We start from the raw sequence: 24,008 nt of genomic DNA, 5'->3' as shown, positions 1-24,008 counted from the left end.
CATTCTGGACCTGCCTTCTATACAGGACATGTTTGTCTTGTGCAGTGGCCATGTGGCCACATGCTTGGGAACCAAGTGCAGGTGAGAGCTCCTAGTCTGTGCCCAGGGCTCCCTCACACCTACACTCCTGGCTCACCCTCTACCACCACATTGAGCTCAGGGCCTCGTGTGCAGTGGCATCTCCCTCAGAGGGCACAGAAGTTATAGGCACCTGTAAATTAACAGCAACACCTGGGCATGGGCTGTACAATAGTTTACACAGAGCAGTGGTTAAGAGAACAGGTTGTAGGATTGGACAGACCAGCTGTGCACCTGTTGCCTGACCTTTTATCTCCAAAGCTGGGATAATGACACCCACCTCAGGGGGCCACCTGGAGACACAACCTAAGGAGATGCCACACGGGAAGAGTCTCCACAACCCAATTCCCTGTGCAGGTGGCAGCTACACATGTCTGTCTTCCAGACTTCTCTGAAGACCTCTGCCTGCCTAGTTCTGTTCCTGTTTCCATCTCAGGGTGACAGGCAGCCCCACGGTGCTGTGATGGCAGCATGGTCTGCAGCACAGGAAACCCTGGTCCAGGAGCTCTTACCTGGCGAGCGCAGCCCATGGTTTACCAGACTCGAACAGGTGAGCAGCCAGGTGTTGAACCAGGTTACTCAATTGATTTTTCTACAACTGACAAGATCAGAAAAGTGGGGCTTGAAGTTATCTGGAGGAGGGACACTTGTGAGTAGGAGGTGGACAAAATCAGGAGATGTTGAGTCAGAACCAAAGACGGGCCCTATCGATCTCCCAGCACATGTGAGAGCTGCCTCCTGGACGTCCAACCAGCAGGACTAGAGGAATCAGTGGTTCCTCTTAGCAGCCTGGGGACTAAGGGCCAAAGAGGACTGGGGCATGACAGGGTGCAGATGAAGGCCGTGCGTGTTGCTTACTGCAAGAGAAATTGCCTTGTGATCATCGCAGATGTGGGCAGCGCTGTTTTTATTCCCCATGATCAGGTCCAGCTGTATAAACAGAAACCCAAAATAACAGCCGCTAAAACAAGACACAAGTGCATTTTTTGTCAGTAAAGGAAGCACGGAGGTTGGCATTCCTGGCTCAGGAAATTGGAAATGGGGTCACTGGCAACCATGCTTCTCTCCAGCTACTCGTGGCTTCTGTTCTCCCTCCCAAAGCAGCTGCTGGAGCTCCAGCCTTCACATCTGGCTGCTCCCTAGCTTACCAGGAGGCTTCCAGAAGCTCAGACACCATTCCTGCTTCTGTATCTTCATCCCCAGCTTAGTTGCCCACCTGTACCAACTGCATGGGAGTCTGGAAAATTATCAATCGTTTAGGTGGCCATGTGTCAAAGTTGGGAGAACTGTCACTAAAGAGGAAAGGTGCTGATGTTGGTGTGATTCTGTGGTACAGTAAATATATTTTTTGGTCTTTGTCCCGAGCTCCTGCCTAGTGCTCCTACAACCTTTGTAATTTCCTAAGTGTTAAAGGTGACAAGAGCATCTTTTGTTTTAATTCTCAGACTTTGGCCCCAGTTCCTGACACAGAGCTCCTTGTAATATCCCCAGTGATAGGAGTGTCTCTCGTTCTACTGGGGCAACTCTTGGTGGGTCCTGGATAGTTCAGGACAGGGACTGGTCACCCAAAGACCAGAGCCTGATTAGAAGCTAAGAAATTTCATCTCTACTGCTCACTCTCCAGAGGGAAGAGGGGTGGAAATGGAATCAGTACCTGCTCGTGCTTGCACAATGAAGCCTCCATGATAATCCCAGTAATGCAGGGTTCGGAGAGCCTCCAAGCGGGTAAGCACATGCATCTGCTGGGAGGGGAGGGTGGTGGCCCTCAGCTCCACGGGGACAGAAGCTGCCATGCCCTGGGCCCTTCAGTACTTCGTCCTGTGTGCATCTTCATCTTTATCATCTCATTTATTATTAAACCAGTAAACATAAGTGAAGTGAGGGGTCATGGACCACTGTTCTATAGCTGGTCAGTCAGCAGTATGGGTGACAACCTGGGAGGATGGCTGGTGTCTGAGGCAGGCAGTGCTGTGGGACTGAGAGTGGATGCTGACTCCAGGCAGGCTGTGTCGGAACTGAACTGAACTACTGGACGCCGGCTGGTGTTGGAAGGTGGGTCGCGTGCAAAAAGCCCACACATTTGGATCCAGGAGAGGAGTGTGAAGTAGAGAAAGCCATGGGTTTTCCTGGGCTTAGCAACTAACAGTCTTTGCCACAGTATCTCATCTGTTCACATTTTTTGGCTTTTTCTCTGAGGAAGTGGGAGGGCCCTGAGAGGAGGTGACCTTCCCAATTAGTGGGTGCTGGTCAAAGCAGGGTGGGGGAAGGACAGCCACAGTCATGCCATCAGGAGGTGACAGCAGCTCTGACCTGGTGGAAGGTGGAGGCCAAGGAGAAGGGCCCAGGTGGATGAGTGGGGAACACGGGGTACATCATCTTCAGATGGGACAGATGTGAGGTGCAGCAGCACCGGATGGCTGCTGTCTACTGCACGGGCGGGACTGCAGGGAGAGGGCTCAGGCAAAGTGCAAGAGGCCTCAGCTGGCACGTCACCTAATCGACACAGGGTCACATAGGCAGCCAGGCACGTGGACCTGGAGTCAGGAAGAGCCCCCTCTGCATGCGTCGTCTGGAAGTCAGCATTTGGAGCAGAGGGTGATACTGAGGAAGGAAGTACACTGAGCGCCCAGGGACCTGCATGCTGGGAGGTGCGTGAAAACAACCTACAGGAGCCTGGGAAGGAAGGCCAGCAGGCCTGATAAAATCAGACAAAAACAAGAAAACTTGTGGAGCCTGAGGGAAGGAACGGGACCCACTGTGGTGAGTGCTGCAGGTCAAGCAGGATTATTTGGGGGTAATGGAAAAAGGACCCACACACCCCTACTGACCCACGGACCTGGGAGGGAGAAGGCATGCCATTCACAAGAGCCACTGAATTTGGGCGATTTACTCAGTGACATTACTGTGCATGCCATCTACTGAGGTGAAACACTCTGGTCCAAGTTCAATAAGAGGCAGGGCACTCCTCCCTTGCCTCCCCCTTGCCCCCAACCATTAATCCCAGAGCCTCAGTTTAAATGTGACCACCTCAGGCCAGCATTTCCTGCCTGCCGAGCCAAGGCAGGTCCCTTCCTCAGCCCCTGCTTGTCTCCTGACCCGTGTCACCCAACATCTGCTTCCCTGGCCAGGAGCTCAGGAGCTCTGGAGGGCCATGCTGCATCCCAGCCCCTGGAGAGCAGTTGGGAGGAGCAGAGGAGCCATCCTCAGGCACAGGCTGCCTGGTCCCCAAGGCCACCAGGAGGCGCAGTCCTGGCTCTGTGCCCCTGAAGAGCTTAACCCTTCCGGGTGCCTGAGCCTCGGTGAGGCCAGGACGCCTCCACCTTCCCACCGGTTCTAGTCATGGAGACACCATGCTGACCATCATCACCAGGGAGCTGGTCAACCCAGTGGATGTTTACAGCACCGCTGGAAACACAGTTCCTCCTGTCACAGTCCCCCACTATCTGGCATGGTGGGGACCCTGTCTGGTCTGCAATACAGCGCTGACAAAGACTGTGAAGCTGGTGGCAGGTGGCATGTGAAGAGAGTACACCTGCTCTGATTTCAAGAAGAAAGACTGGAGAACAGGACACTGCCACCAAAGCCACTTGTCTGCAGGCTGGGAGTTTGGCTGTGAAGAGGTCCCTGCTGAACAGCTCAGAGCTCGCAGGGCCAAGGCCGGAGTGAGAGCCATGGGGCTGCCTTAACCCTTTCTGGTATGTAAACGTTGTTCTGAGCACCGTGGTTTGAAAGGCACTGGCTAAATGCACCTGCTGTGGCCCGGGGTACTCACCAAACCAACCTGGGGGTGGAGACAGTCAGCCTGTCTGGGGTGAAGGGTGCAGCAGTGGCCAGAGAGGAGCCCAGAAGCTTGGCCTTCCTGGCTGGCATGTTCTCTCCTGTAAGAGGGTGGCGCAGGAGGTAAGGAAATGGAGGGGTCATAAGGGGCAATATCCAGCCCTCATCCCCTCCGGCTCCTTAGAGAAGCAGATTCTGTCTCGGGCACAAGGGAGGCTGTCCTGTCATAGGATGAAACACCAGGAGACATCATCTGCCAGGTCCTAGAGCTGAGAGTTCCTTGCAACATGACCCCACAGCTCAGAAACACATCTTACCAGGATAGGAGGGCAGTTTCCTGCAAGCAAATCTACTATTCAAAACCCATGATCTTAATCAGGTGGTTAAACTGAGAACTGATCACTCAATTTACTGATAGAGAACTGTTGGCTCACCCAGCTTTATTCTGGAGGCCCCCAGGTTTTCACCATGAGTCACGAACAACATAAAAAGAAAGATACATTTGCCAGAAACTCTCAAATTTCTGTTTACAAAGTGTCCGCTCAGAGCATACAGGGAAAGGTCCTTGCAAAGGGACTCAGACCTTCACAGGAGATGACAGTCTAAATAATACCAGACCAGTGACAGTGACAGTGAGATTCATTCTCTGAGCCCCAGAGATATTGGCCTTAGAAGCTGAGATGGATGACAATAAACCAGGTACTGGGGTGGCCCTGAGGTGGCCCACAGGATGGCCAGGTGAGGGGCAAGAGCAGCTGCAGACTGCGATCACCTTGTCGCTCCCACAGAGCGGGTTCTACGCAGCAGGGCTCTCCCACGACACTCCTGTGGACATGTCCCTCTTGACCTTTTTTCAAGGTAAATGTTAGCTTCTGTGCAGCTAGCCAACAAAAACAGTAGCTGAGAGAAATGCCCTTGAAAATGCTTCCATCAAGAGACATTCAGGCACTTTAAATATATACTTTATATCGACCTTAATGAACACTTTGTTTCCTTTGATAACTATGATTTCTTTATCTTCCAGCAAACAAGGTCCAGTACTTTTTACTTTTATTTCGCAGACTACGGGGCTGCTCAGTGGCTCCTCCTCCAGCAGCTACCAGCACAGCCTCTGCCTTGGCGTCTGGGGAAGGGCAAGCACACCCTGGGGGCAGTCCAAGGGCCTATTCCTGCTTTTGCTCTGGCACCACCTGCTCAGGTCTCTGTGTCCTAGACATAGCCAGTGCCATGCAGATCTGTGAATGGGACCCAGGACACGTTCACCAGGGGCCGGGAGGGCTCAGAGGGAACCGGAACAGTAAAGCCCTTCTTAGAAATGCTGTGTTACCTTCAGTCTCCCAGGCAGCACACTCCTCTGTAATGCGAGACTCGCCTGCCTCTCAAATCAGTCTACTTAGAAGGGCTGGGTATTCCCAATCTAAAGCTCCAGGGTCTCTAACGGGCCCTCAGATCCTGCTTGCTGTAGGGTGTCCTTGGTGCCACCAAGACTGAGGGTGAAGAAAAGCCTGGGGGAATTCCAGGTCCCCCACTCCTTACAACCCCCACAGCAGCTGTCTTTGTTTTATTCACTATATTTACAAGTCCTTGTATTTAAAAAAAAAATACAGTATTACCCTGGCCAGTGGTTGGGCATCCTGCCAGGCACCCAGTGGTGGTCAGTTTAATTCCCAGTCAGGGCACATGCCCGGGTTTTGGGCTTGATCCCCAGTAGAGGGTGCAGGAGGCAGCCGATCGATGTTTCTTTCTCTCCATCTCCCTTCCTCTCTCTCTAAAATCAATAAAAACATATTTTAAAATAATTTTTAAATGGAGTATAAAGTCATTGAATCTAAAACAATTTGATGTTAAAAATCAAGAGGATTATTTCAAAGGGTGGGTGGACTTAAGCTGCCCCTGCCTCAAGGGAAGCCCTGCTTGTGAAATCTTCAAATGGCAACTTTGTTAAAAAAGAGAAAACAACTGAAAAAAACATCATTTAGTCGGTTCTGCCTGTGACCCAAAGCCCAAGAACATAGGTGTCCCTGTGCTCTCCCCGAGGGACCTGCGGCTGGAGACCAGTGTCAGGCAGCCCTCGCGGCCTCCCGCCTGGGCTGCCATTTCCTCGCTGCCGGTTCCAGCCTTGCTTTTAGCAGCACCCACACCACTACCCGGGGCAGGAAATGGGCCGCTTGCTCTGCGGATAAGAATTCCACTAATGCTCTAAGAATTCCACCGATGCGATGCTCGCTCTGACCTTAGCTAATTCCAGCGTCGTTAGCACTGCATAGGTTTCAAAACCACCTCCATGCTAGAAGCAGTGATGGGTGCCTTCTGCGCCTCCCTCATGGGCCGTAAAGTGAACAGAATGATGGGTTTCTGGCCGGCCAGCCCCTGGCTGAGTAAGGGCCAGACGGGGGAAGACAAGCCTCTCATCTCCAGAGCAGAGCTCAGGCATTGGCTTTCTAATCACAATGGACTAAAAGGTAAAAATATTTACATGTACACAACTCACCCTCTGTTACCTAGAAACGAGTTTGTTTTCTCACTAGTTTCTCCATCATCATTTAAGAAGAATGGTAACATCTTTGATCTTTGTTTCTTTAATCACATTAGATCCTAGAGGACGTTCCCTGAGCCTGGTGCCCTCCTCACCTCCACCTGTCTCCTCACCTCCACCTGTCTCCTCACCTCCACCTGTCTCCTCACCTCCACCTCTCTCCCCACCTCTGATCTCCCATAGCAGATGCAGGAGCAACACTGATTCTCTCTGGACAGCCCCATTGCAGGCGGCCTCCTGAGGAGAGTTAGGAGACGGGATGTGGGCAATTAGAGAATTAGGAATGACTGAAAAAAAATCTATTGACGAGACCAGGTGAGACACTTGTGGGGAGACAGGTCTGGCCTGGCGAGCCCCACTCTCAGTGTGGGGTCCCCCTGAGGGACAGCAATACAGAACCTAAAGTGTTTCACCCACTGGCCATAGCAGGACCACACACTGAACACTGCATTTAGCAGAGGAGAAATCAAAGCAGTTTATTGGTGCCAAGCTGGGAAACCTGTGAGCTAGCTCTCAAAACCCAGACCTCCTGATGATTTCTAATCAGGGGCTTTAAAGGCAAAGATTGAGTGTTAGGGGCTAGGGGTCCTGGGCCAAGCAGATTGCTTTGGTCTTGTGCAAACGCCCGTGGATTTCTACTCTGATTAATTTAGTCCCTGACGTCTGGTGTCTTCGTCACTGTGGTCGGGTGATCTAACCAGGCTGAGGAGCCATGATTCTGCAAAATATCCCATATTGTGCACCAGTGACGCTATCTTTAGAGCAAGAGGCAGAAACTAAATGTCTTGTGACTATTTCATTGTTTAAGCTATCATTGTTTTGAGCTTAACTAGCTACATTTTCTATCATCAAGCAAAGTGTATTTTTAAACATTTTTCCTGGAACCTTACTCTTTGACTATAAGCTATGTGGCAACCAAAGCACATGAAACATTTCATTAAAGCTGGCACATCTCTAGACTCCAGGATCTCACTGCCCGTTTCGGAGGGACCTTCTCTCCGGCCTGCGGGCAAACCCACCTGGGGAGCTGCAAGCAAGGGAGTCAATGAAAACTAAGCAGAAACCGCAGGTCTGCCGGTGGGAGAAAGGGCTGATGGGCCCCATGGAGGAGTTCAGGAGTTAAACCTGGGTATCAAGATTCCAAAACGGGCAATTGGGACAGGTTGCTCAGGCTGCCTGTGGATGCAGGTTTGGGGGCCTGAGTGGAGATGGCCTCTCTGTAACCCCATCTCTAGGAGGCAGCAGCACATCCAGAGCCCTGGGACTCTGATGGAGGCTGACCGTCCAGCACGAGGTAGAAGCCTCAAGAGGCCAAGACGGGGGCAGGTGCTGGCTCGCCCTGCTTGGCAGGAGGTCTGCAAGGGTTCCGAAGGGGCCCCTCCATCCCGCTCCAAGACACCGTGACAACCCCTCACTGCTCACTTGACTGAGGCACTTTGGGTCTGACACACAGGAGTGAATTTTGCCGTCACTTTCTCTTGGTCACTCAGCCCTGGCTTCACTCTGTGGGTCTTGGTCTGCAAGGAGGGGCCTGAGTGGGCGGCACCTCCTTGTCAGGCCGGCGGGAGGGATGAGTAAGTCTCAGAGCCAGCACACACGCAGGCTAGGCCCTGGCCTCCCCCACGTACCCATCACGCCTGTTACAGTCTGTGGCCTGAGGACTTCGCACGCCCCTCTTTCACTAGCCCGTGAGTTCTCGTCATGGACACAGCCATCCCGTTTCCCCGAGTCCCAGGGCCGGGATGTCTGTTCACCTGACTGTGGGGAAAGTGGGCCAGAGGTCAGTCAGGGGCCTGTGTGAGGGCAAGGCCACTGCGGCCCCAGAGGGTGACTTCCCAGGGGCCGAGGATGGCTGGGCGTTGTGGGTCTGTCACTGGTTTTCTGAGAAAGGAGCAGACGCCCGTCCTTCACTCTCTGCCCAGGGGCCACCAATCTGGCTCAGCCTGGGTCAGGAGGATGCATTTTGGGTGCAGATGGGAAAAGAGAGGTACAGTGTGGACACAGGGAGCCTCAGGGGAGGGTTAACCCTTCCTTCCAGACTCCTGCAGAGTCCAGCTGCCTGGGAGGTTTACTCATCCCAGCCCTGCTGCTGCTGGGTGGCGGCTGATGCCCAGGCTCCTGGGTGGGGAAGAGCAGGGCCGTCAGGGGCTTCCCAGCCCTGCAGAGAAGCCTTGTTCCTCCAGCCTGCATGCCGGTACTGACATGTACCTGTGCACACACGGATTTGAATTCATTACATGCATGTGCACATGCGTGCCCACATACACACGTGCACACGTATATTGCACACACGTGTACACACACACACATCTGTCCCAGGTGCATTCTTCGTCTCTCAGCTACCCCCAAAGGAGTTTGTCCTGATTTCCTGTGATGGAACCATACACAGTGTCCAGCGTCTCAGCTCTCGGGGAGGCTGGGGTCCTGTAAGTGGGCAGCCCTGCTCCCGGGACTGGGCTCTCTGCAGCGACCTGTGCTCAGAGGGGCCAGTTCTCAAGGCTCTGGGGCCTCACTCCCTACAGGACTTCGGGCATGTGCACACCCTGGCTGTCCTCAGTTTACCCACTTGTGCAATGAATGGGTGGATCAGAGCGCTGCCAGGGACCACTGCAGCTCTGTGGAAGGGAGAGAGCTCACTGCCACACTGCCCATGTGCTGGCCGGTTTTTCCTGCATCCCTGTGGTTTTCTGACAAAAGGGGGCATGTTAGTGCCTGAAATGTTCTCACCTCTTGCTATTTTTGCAAAAGGCCTGAACGCAATTGTTAAAAATAGAAATAATGAGGGAAAGCAGATTCTGACCTTGAGTCACGAGGACAGAACGGGCTCCCTGTGTCCTCTCGGCTGGTGATGATAAATGACCGTCGAGCTGCCTTTGTCCTCAGCTAATTTACCCTCGGCCACAGAGAGTTTCTGGGTTTCTGCCTTATTCTTTTTTTTTTTTGGAAAGCTGGAAAGGTGCTTCAGACCTAACAGCCCTGCCTGGTCCTTTTGGGTGTCCTTTGCCTGGCGCTGCTGTGGGCTTGTCCGGGTGCTCTGGGCTCACACCCCTGTGCTGGCTGGGAGCCAGCATGTGCCCAGGCAGGACCTCCCACCTCCCTGCTCCCCTGAGCTGTGCCCGCCTCCCTGCAAAGGGACAGGGAAGGCGGGGATCCTCCAGCACCCTTAGGAGGCTGAGTGTCAGTGGAACACAGGCCGTGCTCCCCGATGTCCCACAGGAAGGTGGTTTAGGGCACGACCATGGAGCTGGCCAGACCCCAGCACCTGGCTGCCGGGAGTCCCAGCATCTGTTGAAGACGAAGAGGAGTTTGCATTTGGAAAGTGCCTTTGGCATCTCTCCCACAGTCACTTCTCCAGCCCAGGAAGATCTCCCCCCCCCCCCCCCCCCCCGTACTCCCTGCTCGGTGCTGTCACCTCTCCTGGCCAAGAGGAGCCCCTGAGCTCCGCAGGACCCACAGCGAGAGGGTGCTCAGGGGGGCTGTCACCAGACCCACAGCACCAGAACTGAGCTATGGCACTGCCTCGGTCTCCGTGGATTTAGACCTCAGTGTTTTAAAATCCAGGGTGCAGCTTGAGGCTCACAGCCACACCGCGCTGTGCTGAGTGCTGAAACAGCACGTTTTTTCTCGTTTCAGGGAAAGATTCAGGAGGAAACAGACTAGAGGACTTTCTGTGAGTTACAATGTGCGGAGACGGGAAGGTGCTGCTGGGCCATGCTGGAGGCGCAGGAAACCTGGCTCCCGGGATGCATGGGCCTGTTCTAGAGATGGCGGTGGGCATGTTTAACGTTTCATCTTTATGAGTTACTCTGAGGCAGGTTCTGGTCAGTCCCCAGAGCTTCCTGAGGTGGTGCATTTCTATCCATCCACTGTGGCCCCAGGCCACTCAGGCATAAACATTGAAGTTGCTGCCCTTTCTGCCAAGTTTTTGTGTACATGCAAGATTTTCAGTGTGTCTCCTGCTGGAGTGAAGAGGGGTGTGTAGCTCTGAGTATATGTGGTGCATGCACACATGAACATGTGTGTGTGTCTGTGGGTAAGTGTGTAGGCATGTTACAACATATTTGCCTTTGAGTGCATGTGTGTATGCACCTTTGTGTGTCACATGGGCATTTATACACGTGTATTGTGTGCACACACAGGCATACACACGTGTATCTATAAAGGCGTGTGTAGGGGTGTGTGCGTGTACCTCCCAGGTACTCAGCTGCTCCCTGTGCCCTGACTCCCTCACCAGGCTGTTGGCTAGTGAGCCTTGCTGAGGCCCAGTCCTTGCTGCACACCTGCTGCCAGGACAAGGGAGGGGCAGCTCTCGCAGTCTCAGGTAAGCAGAAATCCAGACCCCGGGCACTGCCTGCACCACTTGCGCTGTGGGTTGAATATTCATCGCCCAAGTTAACATACTGCAGCCTGATGTCCAGTGAGGTGGTGTGAGGATGCGAGGCCTTTGGGGGTGGTCAGGTCTAGAGGGTGGAGCCCCCATGATGGCCTAAGAAGAGACTCCCAAGAGCCCTTCTGTCCCTGTGGCAATATGAGGACAGTGAGAAGACAGCCTTCTAGTGACCAGGAAAGGGTCCTCCCCAGACACCAAAGACACCGGTGCCTTCACCTGGGACTCAGAACCTCAAAACTGAGGAAGAAATGTCTGTTTAAGTCTCCTGGTCTGTAGTATTTTTGTTACACAGGCCTAGCTGACCGAGACCATGTCTTATGCATCCTGCCTGAGTGGTACCAGCCTAAGACCACCATGCTGGACTCATGAGACCCACAGCAGTCAAAGGGAGGTGCAGACAGTGGAGGTGATTCCCCTGGGGTGTAAGCAGGGACCAGGAAGGTAAGGTGCAGCAACGGGCCCACAGGGGCAAAAGGAGATGAGCACTCCTGCTTTCTGGTCAGTGGTGTTAGAAGTGGTTTTGTTTTCAGATCAGGGGGCTCCATAGGCATTAAAATAGCATCAGCCACAGCAGAAACAGCCCTGGACCTACCTCCTGGTGCAGGCTGGACTCCACACCCTGGTCTGCAGCCCAGTGTCTCTCTCTGGGGTCTCCACAATCATGGGGCAACATCGGCTCCAAACACCAGAGCCCATGGATGCACTGTGGCTTCGTCAGCTGTGTGGTTGGAGGGAACATCCCCGGGAACTCAGGAATAAGCATCGTCCCCACAGGAAGCACCCAGCCCACTGGCACCCTACGGTGTTATGCAGCCTGAGCCATAGTCAGGGCTGAGCAAGTCCTGATCCCTGGTGCAGCCTGTCCTGGGATGACCACATCCACTGTCAGCAACATGGGGTCTTTGCCAGGCTGCTGGGGTACCACAATCCTGGGCTCCCCCCAGTCCACCTGCAGAGCAAAGGCATTTGGGCAGGTCAGGGAACCCAGCACTGGGCAGAAGGGCCTGAAATGCAGGTGTGGGGTTTCCTGGTGTCACCTAGTGCTTGGTAATCATTGTGGGCACCCAGGAACGTCCATCCTCTGGCTCCTGCCTCTCCACTTCTCACTCCGACATACTTGTCTTCCAAGCTGCCGAGGCCTCTGAAAACATTATTCAAACCTTTGCACCTGAATTCTCACATGACAGAAGGGCTGAGTCTCGATGAAGGGAGACAGACCATCAAAGAAGGCTACACTTCTCACCGAGGGGTCAGAGGCAGCCGGTGTCCCACACCCCTCGGGGTCCCTCTGCCTCCTGGCTTCTGGGTCATTCTCTGCCTGGGCCCACCCACCCATCTTGACTACTGGGCAGCTCAGCTGGGCCCTGGGAGCTGGCCTCTCTGGTGGGACCTGGCGTTTCTTTCCGCTTTTGAAGCAGAGCAGACAAGGAACCACAGTTGGTTTCAAGGATATTTACACCATATCTCTCTAGGCCAAATGCAGTGGTTTCCTTGGACTGAGAAATCAATCCATCTTTTCAAATCCCGTTTCAGTACTGGGGAGGCTTGGAGCAGATCTGGGGCAGATGTTGTCCAGCAGCATCCAGAGGGTGAGCAGAGACAATGGGGCTCAGCCTTCACTGTTCACAGGGGGCCTGTGCTGGGGGAGCTCGGACAAAAGGGAAGACTGAGTGTGTTCATTTCCTGAAAAAGAGAATGGGATTTGGATAAGAAAGTTCATGCGGGTGGCTGAGGAGGGACCAGAGCCTCCTCGCTGGCCTGGAGCTCACACACCCTTCAGATCCACCGGGTCAGCGCCCCGTTCCTGGGAGCACCGCAGGTTGTTTGGGCTACAGTGAGAGAGGGACCCACCTCATTACGCATCATGCTGGGATCCACACCATGCCCGACCTGCCGCTCTGCCCGCAAGCACTGCTCAGGGGCACGTCTGCCAGGCGGGCACCCCCATAGTCCCAGGGCCATCACGATAATGCAGAGGTGTGATAAAAGCCATCTGTCATCCATAAAACACAACGTCGCCATTCTGCAAAGCCATAAGCCATCCTGGGGCTCAGCCAAGAAATGGCCTATAAAAGTCTGAATAATGACCTCAAAGCTTACTTTCGATCTAAATTATAATCTAGGCAGCTGTTTGCAGGGTTATCTGTATGCAGTCATTTTCCTCCCACACTGTTACTGAGCTCGGTGTCTGCTGGCCTTTTCAGCAGCTCCTCCCATCAGCAGCACTGAAGTGTCGAGAATGTGCTGGGCAGTGGTGGGGGCACAGGACCCTGTCCCTCTGGGTGATCAGTGGCAGTGCTGTGCTCACGCCCCAGGCCCTGCACGACCTCCAGGTCTGCAGGGAGGAGAGCTCAGCCCTGTCCTGTCTGCTTGGTTCTGTAGTAACATGGACAATGAAGTCAGACACTCTCCCTGGCAAGAGCTGTGGGGAACCCTCTGGCCACGTCCCACAGGGCAGAGCCCGGAGCCTGCAGAGCACAGACCTGCAGGAGGAGGAGTCCGAGGGAAGTTGAGCAGGGCTCACCTGGGGCTTGCACCTGAGGAGCAGGTGGCTGCACCACCCAAGGCAGCAGGGGCCCCATGCCCCCCAGCACAGCTGTGACCTCAGGGGTAACCCCACGTCGCCCACATCATGTGGTTTATCAGTATGATTTTTTTGTCCCAGACGCAGAAACTTGAGGGTTCTGGATAAGATGTTTAGCTGTAATTTATTCACTTGAAGTTTGCATTGGCCTCTAAGTATCAAATCTTATTTGTTTAATATTCACATTTTCAACTCTAATCACAAACCTATAGATTTCATTCATGCTTCAAATAATGCTTGGTGAGTGCGTTTAATCTTACAAAATTCCTTCTGAAAGTATTCCCCTCGACCAAGGGAAACACAGAACATGTCACCAACAGCTCCCCAGGGTGCCCTCCTCAGAGATAGTTCCCTACTGCTCCTGGTGGCTCAACTTTTTAACAGGAATGCGTTGAATTTTACAAAGTGGTTTTCAACACCTATTGATTAATCACATGATTTTCTCTTTGAAGTGGAGAAAGTGAAGTAACCTCTGCTTCCAGGTGCCAGGGTCTCAGCTGAGGGGGCCTCGCCTGGGGTAGATGTCATCTGCAGAAATCTCCAGGTCACTCTACTTTGGAGCAAGGTCAGGAACAGGCAAAGTGTCTTTTCCTTGAATGCCCAAGGGAGCTTCTGGAACAACGGGCCAACCTCTGCTTTTAGGCGTAAATATTTGACCCTTTTTTATTTCCTCTGTGGTGGGTGGTCTAGCTTCATGTTCTAGTCCTTCTTGAGTCAGTTTTAGTCATTTCAGTTTTTCTTTAAAAACACATTTTTTGTTTGCATCAGATAGGATGGTGCCGCTTTCCCGGGACTTTAAACCTTCCTCATATGGAGGCACATCGCCGCTCAGTCCTAAGGGCACCTGCTTTGTCTTCTCTCTCCTCTCCCTCATCGGATGTCGCACGAGGACACCTCTGCTGGTCTTTTCAGAGAAATGCCCTCGTTTTAGGAGCCCGCTGACCACTGTCCGTTTTCTATTGCACTTGTTTCGGTTTGTTCAGTACCAATGCCTTTCTTTTTTACCTGGGTTGGTTTCTCTTTCTCTAGTTCCTCAGAAACTGAGTTCATTTAATTTGAGTCGTTCTCATTTCCTAATAAATGCTGTTATCATTCCAAGTTTCCTCTGAGCACCTCTTTGGTGGCATCCTGTAAGTTTTAATAGGTGCTGTTCTCATTTTCATTCATTTTTTAATAGTCTGTAATTTCCCTTTCGGTTTCCTTCTAAACCCCCAAATTATACGTGAGTGTTTTTATTTGTGTTATTAGTTCCCAGGTAGAAATATTTTCAAATCATAGTCTATGTTTTATTAAACTGCATTGTGTTCAGTGAGCAGACTGCAGATTAGATGCACATGTGTGTCTCTGTGTATGTGTGCATATATGTCCATGTGTGTGCATGTTCATGTATGTGTGTGTGTGTGTGTGCACGTGTATGTGCGTGTGTGTGTCTATACACCTCAGTGAGCAGACAGATATCTGTCTTTGGAATCCTTGACATTTTCCTTGTGGTCAGTAGTCGTCTTTGTGGTTATTTCATGCAGATAGAAAGAATATAAAGTATGTGTTCAAATGACACAATACGTAGGAAAGTGACATCAAGCTTTTTGTTGCCTTATTCGATGGTTTGGGGGTTTCTTGACGTGTTGTTTTAAATTAGAACAAAGGGCCCGGACAGTGTGGCTCAGCGGTTGAGCACTGACCTGGGATCTAGGAGATCGAGGTTCAATTCCCAGTCAGGGCACATGCCCAGGTTGCAGGCTGGTCCCCCATGGGGGGCGTGCAGGAGGCAGCCGATCAATGACTCTAAGCACTGATGTTTCTCTCTCTCTCCCTCTCCTTTCCTCTCTCTGAAATCAATAAAGACATATTTAGAAATGATAAAAAATAAAAAATCAGAACAAAGAGGCTCTATTTTCCAGAGGCCCCACCCCCACCCCCAGGCTGTGGCTGTGGCTGTGGCTGTGGCTGTGGCTGTGGAATAAAAGGGCCAGGGGACCAGCAAGGAGATGGACATGCTAGAGAGTCAGTGCTGGCAGCTTAGGGATGAGGTCACCTTTGTGCACAGAACAGTTCCCCTCTCCCCACAGTCCCCACAGTTCCTCGAACCCAGCACAGAGGACACTGGTTTTTATGTCCCCATCTCATGTAAATCCGCCCACCCAGGCCCATTACCATCAGCCCCATGTTGGCCAAGTCCCAGGAGAGTGTGGAAGGGCATCAATCTTGCCGTGTTCTCTGTGCCACCAGACAAGGGTTAAACCACACACCCCAGGGAAGGCCACGACCCCCTCCTCCCTGCTGCCCAGAGCACAAGCCCTCCTGGCAGCCCAACAACACACTCTTGGCTCCCAGAATAGCCTGTGGCCATGGGGCCTGTGGTCAACAGCCTCAAGAGTCTCATATGAGTAATCCATAGGAAAACACTGCAGAACCCGAGAGGTGTAGGCACCAGGACCTGAGCTGGTGGGCAGGTCCCTTGGGTCTCCCTCCTCTACGCTGGGCTGGGCTGGGCCGGGGAGGGGTGGGTGCAGTGGGGAGAGGCAGGCTGGGTGTTCCAGAGGAAGGAGGCATGCCAGCACGTGGGCTGTGCAGCTCCCCTTCCCCCATCCCTCTGAAATGTCCCAGTCCCCTTTCCTCCCCCTCAACTCCAACCTCAAGGCCCTGATGTTCCTCTGGGCCCATCCCAGGGCCTCACATTTTTGGTTCCTGCGCTCAGAACACCATCCCACAGACCTCCAAGTTCCTACTCCCTCACGTTCGTGCTTCTGTTCCAATGTCACTTTCTCAGGGAGCCTGTCTGTGATTTATGGGATCAGCCCACCCTGAGGACGCTGACCATGAGAGGGCTGGTGGAGGTGTAGAGGGTACAGGACCCTAAGGCCAAGGAGACACTTGCTGGGCAGGGTGACCACAGGTCTAAGCTGCTATGTGCCATGAGGCTTGTCCTTGGTCCCCTCCCCCAGAGGAGTGGGGGGCCTTGCTTGTCCACCTGCATCTCAGTTCTACATCATTTCCTTGGCTGTCTGGGCAACCCAGTCCAAAGTTACCTCTTCTGCACACAAACAGTGCTGTCAGCGTGAACGGGAGCGAGGGAGCTTCAGCTCCAAGGATGAAACTGTCCCAAGTGTCCATCTCCCCATCAAATCCATCGGCGCCAGTCCGGCTTTTTCACTCATCTCAAACCAGGCGAGCAGGGAGGGCCTCCCTCCTTCACTCAGCAAGTACCTAGCGGGACCCTGCTGACCGGCAGGCACTGGGCCAGCACTGAGATTTAAGGGTGAGTCACAGGGATACGGTCCCCTGAACCCGCCTAAGAGGAAGCTGAGGCCTTCGGAGGGCGGCGGGATGCCCAGGACAGCAGAGCGAGCTGGGGAAGGGCCGCCCCCACGGAGGCCGCCCCGTGCCCGCCGGGAGGCTGCGGCTGGGGCGCTCGCCACCTACCTGCTTTAGAAACTTCAGTGCCTGGGGCAGGGCAGGGCAGGGCAGGAACCACCGTGCCCCAGGCTCACTTACCTTCCGCGACTTCGGGGTGACATTCGCGTCCCCGCTCCCCGCTCGGGCTGGGGCCCAGACGGCCTCGCCGTGGACGCAGCGCCGGGTGCGGAGGCGAACGGGCGCGCTGCCTCCTGAGCCGCGCACCAGCCCCTCTGGGAGCCCAGGGTCCGGGCGCCGGGCGCGGTCCCCGCGGGCAGGGCAGGGCAGGGCGGGGCGGGCCGGGCCTCGCGGCGGGTCCAGAAGCGCCGGGGCCGCGAGTCCCACCCGCGCCGCCCGCCCCCGGGTCCCGCGCGGCCCCTCGCCCCTCCCGCCCGCCCGCCGCGGGGCGCGAGGTCGCCGTCTGGCGGCGCAGACGCCGGAGGCTGCGGGGAGGGACTTGGCCGGCTCCGGCCGCGGCTGGGCCGGGGAGGGGCCGAGGCTGCAGCTCGGCGGCCGCGGCGGGTGGGCGCCGGCCCGGGGAGGCGGACCGGCCGGAGAGCTCTCGGGGCCGCGCCCCCGGCGCCTGCGCCTCCGCCTCCGCGCGCGCAGGGCCTCTCCCCGCCGCAGCTGCAGGGGCGGCGCGGGGCGCGGCCGAGGGGAGGGGAGAAGGGGAGGAACGGAGTCGGCGGCCGGCGGGACTCGCGGGGCTTCGGCTCCGCCAATCTGCGGGCGCTGACGCGGGGGGCGGCTCCGCGGCGCTCGGATATCTGCCCGCCCGGGCGCGGGGCGCCGAGAGCTCGGCCGTGCGGGCTTCGCGCTCCGGGGGCGCCGCTGCACCTGCCGGGACTCGCCCGCCTCTCGGTGCCCAGCCCCGCGCCCCGCGCCCCGCGCCCCGCGCCCCGCGCCCGCGCCGCCCCGCGAGGGCGCCGAGCCCTGCCCGAAAGAGCCGCCGTGCTCGGCCCAGAGCCCGGATCGGGTTGCGCCGCGCGGTCGCCGCCGCCGTCCCCAGGCCGCCGCGCCCTGGCCGGAATGGGGCGCCGCTAGCGCCGCCCGAGCCCGGAGCCGGCCACTGAGCGCGGGGGCCTCGCCCGCCTGCGCCCGCAGCTCCGCGAACGGGCACCGCCGGGCCGGCCGCTGGGGGGACAGGCACCGGCGCGAGATGGCCCGGCGAGCGGGCGGCCCGGCCGCGGGAGCCTCACACGTGGTGCGCGCCCGGGGGCAGCGCCGGCGCTGGTAGCTGTCGGACGCCGATGGACCTCGGCCCGAGCCGCGGCGCCTCGCTCGTGCCCCGGCGAGACTAGAGGGCGCGGGCGGCGGGCGCTCCGGGAGGGCGCCCGGGCCCGGCGGCGCCCGCCGCGCGGCCATGAAGATGGTCCTGGTGCGCAGGTTCCGCGTGCTCGTCCTGGTGGTCTTCCTGGTGGCCTGCGCGCTGCACGTCGCGCTGGACCTGCTGCCGCGGCTGGAGCGGCGCCGCGCGCGGCCCTCGGCGGGGTCCGGCTGCTCGTGCGCGCAGCCCGCGGCCGCGGCGGGGGCGCCCGGCTGGGCCCAGGCGCGGGGCCGCGCGGGGGAGGCGGACGCCGGCTGGCCCAACAAGCACACGCTGCGCATCCTGCAGGACTTCAGCTCCGACCCCGCCTCCAACCTCTCGTCCCACTCGCTGGAGAGGCTGCCGCCCGCCGCCGAGCCGGCCGAGGGCGCCCCGCGGCCCCGCGGCCCCGCGCACCGGCCGCTGCTCCGCGACCCGGGCGCCCGCCGGCCGCCGCCTGGCCCGGGCGGGGGCGGCTCCCTGCTGGCCAGGCTGTTCGAGCACCCGCTGTACCGGGTCGCGGTCCCGCCGCTAGCGGAGGACGACGCCCTCTTCGCTGTGAACGGGGACATCAGGTTCAGCCCCAAGGCGGCGGCGGCGGCCCCCGACTGGTGAGTGGGGCCAGGGCGCGGGGTGGGCCCGCGGGCCCTGCCTGAGGCGCCCGGCGCCCTGGAGGGTGAGGACGCCCCTGCGCCCTCCCGGGCCGGCCCTCCGCCTCGGGCACGGTCCCGGGGGGGGGGGGGGGGGCTCTGCGGGCCGCCCGCTGCCCCTGCCCAGGGCGCTGCCTTTGTCTCAGGAGCCGGGGAGCTGCCCCCGGGAAGGCCCGCGGGGCAGGGCCCTGGGCCCGGGCTTGGGCAGTGGAGGCAGGCTCTGAACGAGTGAGCTGGTGAGCAAGTGCAGCCAGCCTACCTGCCCCGCCCCGGCCCCGGCCCCGGCCCCGGCCCCGGCCCCGGCCCGGGAAGCTGCGCCTGCCAGGCTGTCAGTACTTGGCACGGCCTGTGTAAGCCAGTCACTGAGAACAGCTAGCAGAGGGGTGGGAAGGCTCCAAAAGGCATAAGGAAGGTGCGCTCCCAGCCAGTGAGACTGGTGACAGCTTCATAAGGGTGAGGAGCCTCCGCCAGAAGCTCCTCTGCAAACTGTCCTGATTTAAACCCTCCCCCAGGCCCTCCTCAGGCAAAGATCAAGATGAGCAGATGCTGCAACCCAGAGTAGTGAAATATTAACCAGCAGCGGGTAAATAACTATCTGCAGGTCGCCCAGGCCATGGAGGGGAGCAGGCAGGTGTCCAAAATCTCTTAGAAAGATCCTTTTTCCCTGAAATTTGACCAGGCCCAGTGTTTTGTATCTAAACACTCCAAGGTGTGTATTTGGGGGCCTCTGGGCTTTGTCTGCCAGCCAGGTTCAAGGAAATGCTCAGAAACTTGGGAATCAGAGCAGTGGCCTGGCCTGTGGTCCTTCGGAGGAGACAGAGCCCAGGGCCAGTGGTCAATGAGGTAGCCCCCCATCGTGTCCACTGTGGGAGGGGACTTGGGGCTCAAAGGGCCTCATGTGCAGGTGAATTAGAGCTGAGACTAGCCCACCTCTCCCTCCAGCCCAGCAGGAAGCAGGGTCTGCTCCCCCAAGACTGGCCTTGATCCAGACGCGTGTAAGGACGGCCTCGTGGGTGGCAGGTCCTGCCTCCTTCCTTTCTCCCCACCCAAGACTGCTCTTGTTAAAATTAAATTTAGTCTGTTGCATCATTCCTACCCCAGGTTGTTGGAACCAGAGCAGAGTTCCCAGGGAAAGTTTCTGACAGACTGGGCGTGTCTGAGACTTGCACACGGTCTGTGGTCAAAGATGAGTTCGGTCTCCTGCCCCAGGGAAGAGCTAAGGCCCCTCCTACCCCAAGCTGACATCACGCTTGTCAGGCTATTTGGGTGACCCTGGGACAGACGCGGTGGGACCCAGCGCCTACGTCCTGGGTTTGCTCCTGCTTTAGTTATAGCTGTCTGTGGCGGCTCCGAGGCTAGGTAAGAATTACAGGCCTTTAGATATATCATTAGCCGGTAGAACAACAGCCACAGGAAAAATGCGGACATGGCAGGGTCCTGACTGTGCAGAGGCACCTTTGAATAAAGTACATTTGTTTGGGTCCAAAGTTAAAGCCTTGGCAGCTGAGCCTGACCCCCCCTTGTTCCCTGTCCTTTCCCTGCTGATTCCGGTCACTGTCATTTCTGTAGGCCACACGAAGGTCCAGAAGACAAAGAATTCTCACCCACGGGGGAGGCAGCAGTGGACAGCTACCCCAACTGGCTCAAATTCCACATCGGCATTAACCGGTATGAGCTGTACTCAAGGGACAACCCAGCGGTCGATGCCCTGCTGCGGGACCTCAGCACGCAGAAGATAACCAGTGTGGGTAGGTTCCCTCACTACGCCTGCGATGGGGCCTGGGAGCCGTTGCCCCCGCTGGAGCAGGCCTCGAGGGAGGGGACAGGTGACTTCACTGCCATCAGCACTTGAGGGGATGCTGCACTCAGTCCTTCCCTAGCTGAGGGCACAGCACTTCTAGACCTCAGGTCCCCCCACCAGTAAAGAAGAGGCACCGCTGGGGCTGCGGCCCCTCCCTCGGCGGTGAGGGAGGCACAGTGGGGCAGCCGGGGGCTTCCTGTGGTTGGGCCAGCATCCGAGCTCAGCCAGGTGCTCAAGCCATTCCATGTGGACGGGGAGTGACCAGGACCCCACTGTCCAGGGTGGAGGCCCATGCGTTTAGTTGGGAGGCAACATCTCTGAGGGCTTTGGGACCTGCTGAATGAGACAAAAAAGGGCTCTAGTTACTAATTCCAGGAAAAGGCGTCAGCAGCAGTTTCTGAGCATGGAGTGTAAGCCATTGTTCTTGGCCTGCAGGTGATTCTCTGTGAAGGTCCCTGGCAGTCCACAGTGGCTTGGTGGAGAAGCATGGGGGACAGGCTGGGCCCTGGGGTGGGGAGCACAGTTCCCAGGCGGGTGCACCCAGCCTGGTGAGACAAGTGAGTGCAGGTCTCCACACTGTGCTCTGCGGGGAGCAGGCAGTTCTGGGCACTAGCTCTTGGTGTCTGGTAAGCAGTCCTGGTGCTGGAAGGGTTCCCACCAGCTGGGGTTCTGTTTGGTTCTGACAAAGGGCAGTCAGGTGTTACCTATGAGACTGGCAGGTGAGTTTTCTAAAGTACTTTAGAGGTGGTTTTGGGCTGGCTCTGCTAACCCTGAGCTGCTTGCTGGGGGTCACCTTGCTGTGGGAGACAAAACGTATGGCCTCTCCCAGCATGCGATGTTCACCCTGGAGAAAGAGCTGGCCAGAGCAGGCTCTGGTCCTCTCTCCTTGCTTGCTGCCCAGGAGGAATCTGAGAACCCCTTCCGAGCCCAGCCCTACCCCAGCCCCCCCTGCTGACCCTCCCTGGATCCAGGGCTCCGGGCTGTGCTGGGAAGCAGTCCCTGTGAAAGGTGGGGATTGTCTTGGAGGACCACAGCTGGGTGTCCCTTTCACTGATAGCAGCTGTGCCTGTTACAGAAGCATCCAGGGCCTTGACGAACTCATCCATTCAGCAGACTTCTGTGGGTACCTCCTGCGTTCCGGGCCCCTGTCTGGGTGGTGGAGAGTTGAAGATGAATCCAGCTGACCTGGGAGTTCCAGGGGGGCACTCTCAGTGACCAGGAATAAGTGCTTTAAATGCCGTACAGACAGTCTAGGAGCATTTAGAAAGGAGAAGACCCTCATCTGGAAGGAGGGTGAGGAGGACCTTCTATAGAGACCTCACCTGGGCCTTTACCTGAGTGTAGGCTTTCCTGGCGGAAGGGGCAGGGAGGGCGGGGCCTTCCAGGAAATGAGAAGGACATTTTAGAGGGTTTTAGGGAAGTGCAATGTTCACGTTAAAAGGGCCTGCTCTGCTGCTGCTGGTGTGCTCTTCTCTCTGCCTCAGTTTCCCCATCTGCCAAGTGGGCTTGTGTCTCTCAGGGAGATTACACCTTGTTCTAATAAGACAGTGAGTGTGAGCAAGCTTGTAAAGTACTGACTAGTGCTCTGCAGCCTGGGCTTCTAAGCCCCGCCCCGGGGGAGCAAATGCAGGGTCAGGGTGCTAGGGTGCAGAGTCTGGGCAGGCTCACCCCTCAGGGAGCAGAAGCCCCTCAGCTCTCACTTGACACTGCTCTGTGCAGACAGCAGGGCTCTGGAGTCCAGGGGGCAGCTGCAGCGGGGGGGGGGGGGGGGGGGAGCAGGCCTCCAGGGCCCACAGGCAGCTTTGCCCACCCTGGGCCCCCTCCTCCTCCCATTCCTGCAGGGGCCTGGCCTTGGGGCACCCCCACCTCAGGGGTGAGTCTCTGCCCATCAGTGTCCTTCAGGCTGTCTGAACTGATCTTACTCATCCCCCGACTACACTGATGGACCTGGTCTGAACCCTGTCACACTGACTCAGCTGGTCCAAACCCCGTCTGTTCCTCGGGGGCTGAGCCTGTCAGCACAAAGGCTGGTCATTTGCAGTCACTATAGTTGCTGGCAAGTTTTACTGATGGGACCAGGAGCCATCCCCCAGACAGAACAGGGGCCTGAGGTCGGTCCTGGTTCTACCAGTCACGAGCCAAAGTGACTTTGGGCACATGGACCAACCTCTAGTGCTTATGGGGAACATCTGATGGTTATAACCTGGACCCTGTAATCTCCAGCTTGCAAATCTGAGATCCAAACAACTCATTCAACAGCAGAAGCCTGACTCACCCCGAACTCATGGGGAAAGCCAAATAGATGGACTATTTATGAGTCCTTATTGTTTTTACTTGCAGTGAAATTAGAGTGTGTTTGATCACAGGGCCTCACCCCAGCCCACTCAGGCGTTGGTTACGCAACGTGGTTACACAGACACCACCTGGACTTTGGTCATAATCCCCAAACACTTCTGCCCCCAGAGAAAGGACATGAACCCAATAAATGTACTTCACAGGGTCATCAAGAGGCTCCTGAGTAAATGAGAAAGCTGAGAACAGGATGGGCAGTGTCCAGCTAGCTAGGTCTCTGTGGGGTAGCCAGAGCACCTCCCCTGAGGCAGCCAGTGGAGAAAGGCCTCTGCCAGAAACTTGGCTTCACTCCCCCGCTGGCTGGGGTCTGGAGACGCTCCCAGGTGAGTTCACATTTGTGAAAAGGCCCCTCTGAGGAGGCAGGAAATCCTCACATGTGAGCAGAGTGGAGCAGCACTCAGGTGTCCAGTAGACCAGGTGTCCAGATCCAGGTCGCCTGTCTTCAGAGAGCAGGAGAGGAGCCCACCTAAGGCCAGGCTGCAGGTGTGTACGGTGAACGCACACTTCCCAAGAGGTGTCTTCCCCCACATCCATCTGGACATTTGGTTGGAAACCCAGCTGCTTGAGACAACCCCTGGCTGGGCCCTCAGCTTAGCAGTTGCTGCTGGGCAGGTGCAGAGACGGGTCCCTAGATGAGAGCTGCCTGCTGTTGGTGGCCCTGACCCTGGCATTGCTGTGACCCAGAGTGGGCTGCAGCCTTCAGAGGCCCCATGGGGGACCCTGGATGGCAGCCCCTTTATGAGAGCCCAGGGCCTGTCTCAGGACTCGAGGTTTGGTATCGCCACCCTTCTGGGCATGAAATGGAAGAGACAAGACATGGACACCCCAGTGACCTGCAGTGTGGGTGTAAAAATGACTCCAACTGTAAAGAGCCAGAAAACCAGCTGCCCTCCAGCCGCCCCTACAAATAGACAACCTGAGGCCCCTGAGGGGAGGCTCACCTGTGGTCAGCAGGCCCTGCTCGGCTCAGGATTCTGTCCTCAGCTGTCCGGCCCGGTGATCACTTCAGTCTTTGAGCTGCTCATGTTGTCCACCAGAGCTGGGAACGCAACTCCTGCAAGGTTCTAGAAACTTCCTCTCAGGGTGGTTCCATGAAGTCCTCCAGCTCAGAGCCACCAGTCCACTTCACAAAGCACTT

General features: G+C 56.7%; 1 protein-coding gene and 1 long non-coding RNA gene across 3 annotated transcripts in view; one reads left to right on the top strand and one right to left on the bottom strand.

The window, feature by feature from the left end:
* Positions 1 to 13,471: 13,471 nt before the first annotated feature.
* LOC308556147 lies at positions 13,472 to 16,659 on the bottom strand. The gene is made up of 4 exons (XR_013998681.1): positions 16,395 to 16,659; positions 15,520 to 15,582; positions 15,048 to 15,194; positions 13,472 to 14,493 (listed from the first exon to the last, which is right to left on the bottom strand). It is a non-coding gene; the product is annotated as an uncharacterized lncRNA (long non-coding RNA).
* A 1,465-nt stretch (positions 16,660 to 18,124) lies between these two features.
* FAM20C (FAM20C golgi associated secretory pathway kinase) overlaps positions 18,125 to 24,008 on the top strand; it is a gene marked incomplete at its 5' end in the record, with an annotated part of 28,444 nt that continues 22,560 nt past the window's right edge. The window contains 2 exons of one of the 2 annotated variants that reach the window (XM_081137533.1): positions 18,125 to 18,678; positions 20,287 to 20,465. In XM_081137533.1, coding sequence (XP_080993659.1) covers positions 18,125 to 18,678; positions 20,287 to 20,465 — 733 coding nt within the window. Of the gene's footprint in view, positions 18,679 to 19,237; positions 19,301 to 20,286; positions 20,466 to 24,008 lie in introns of those variants that run through there. The other variant, XM_081137534.1, reaches the window with a different exon arrangement.

This window comes from Miniopterus schreibersii (assembly GCF_964146895.1).
Source record: "Miniopterus schreibersii genome assembly, chromosome: 4".
NCBI classification, from domain to species: domain Eukaryota; kingdom Metazoa; phylum Chordata; class Mammalia; order Chiroptera; family Miniopteridae; genus Miniopterus; species Miniopterus schreibersii.
This window is presented reverse-complemented; position numbering and strand designations above follow the sequence as displayed.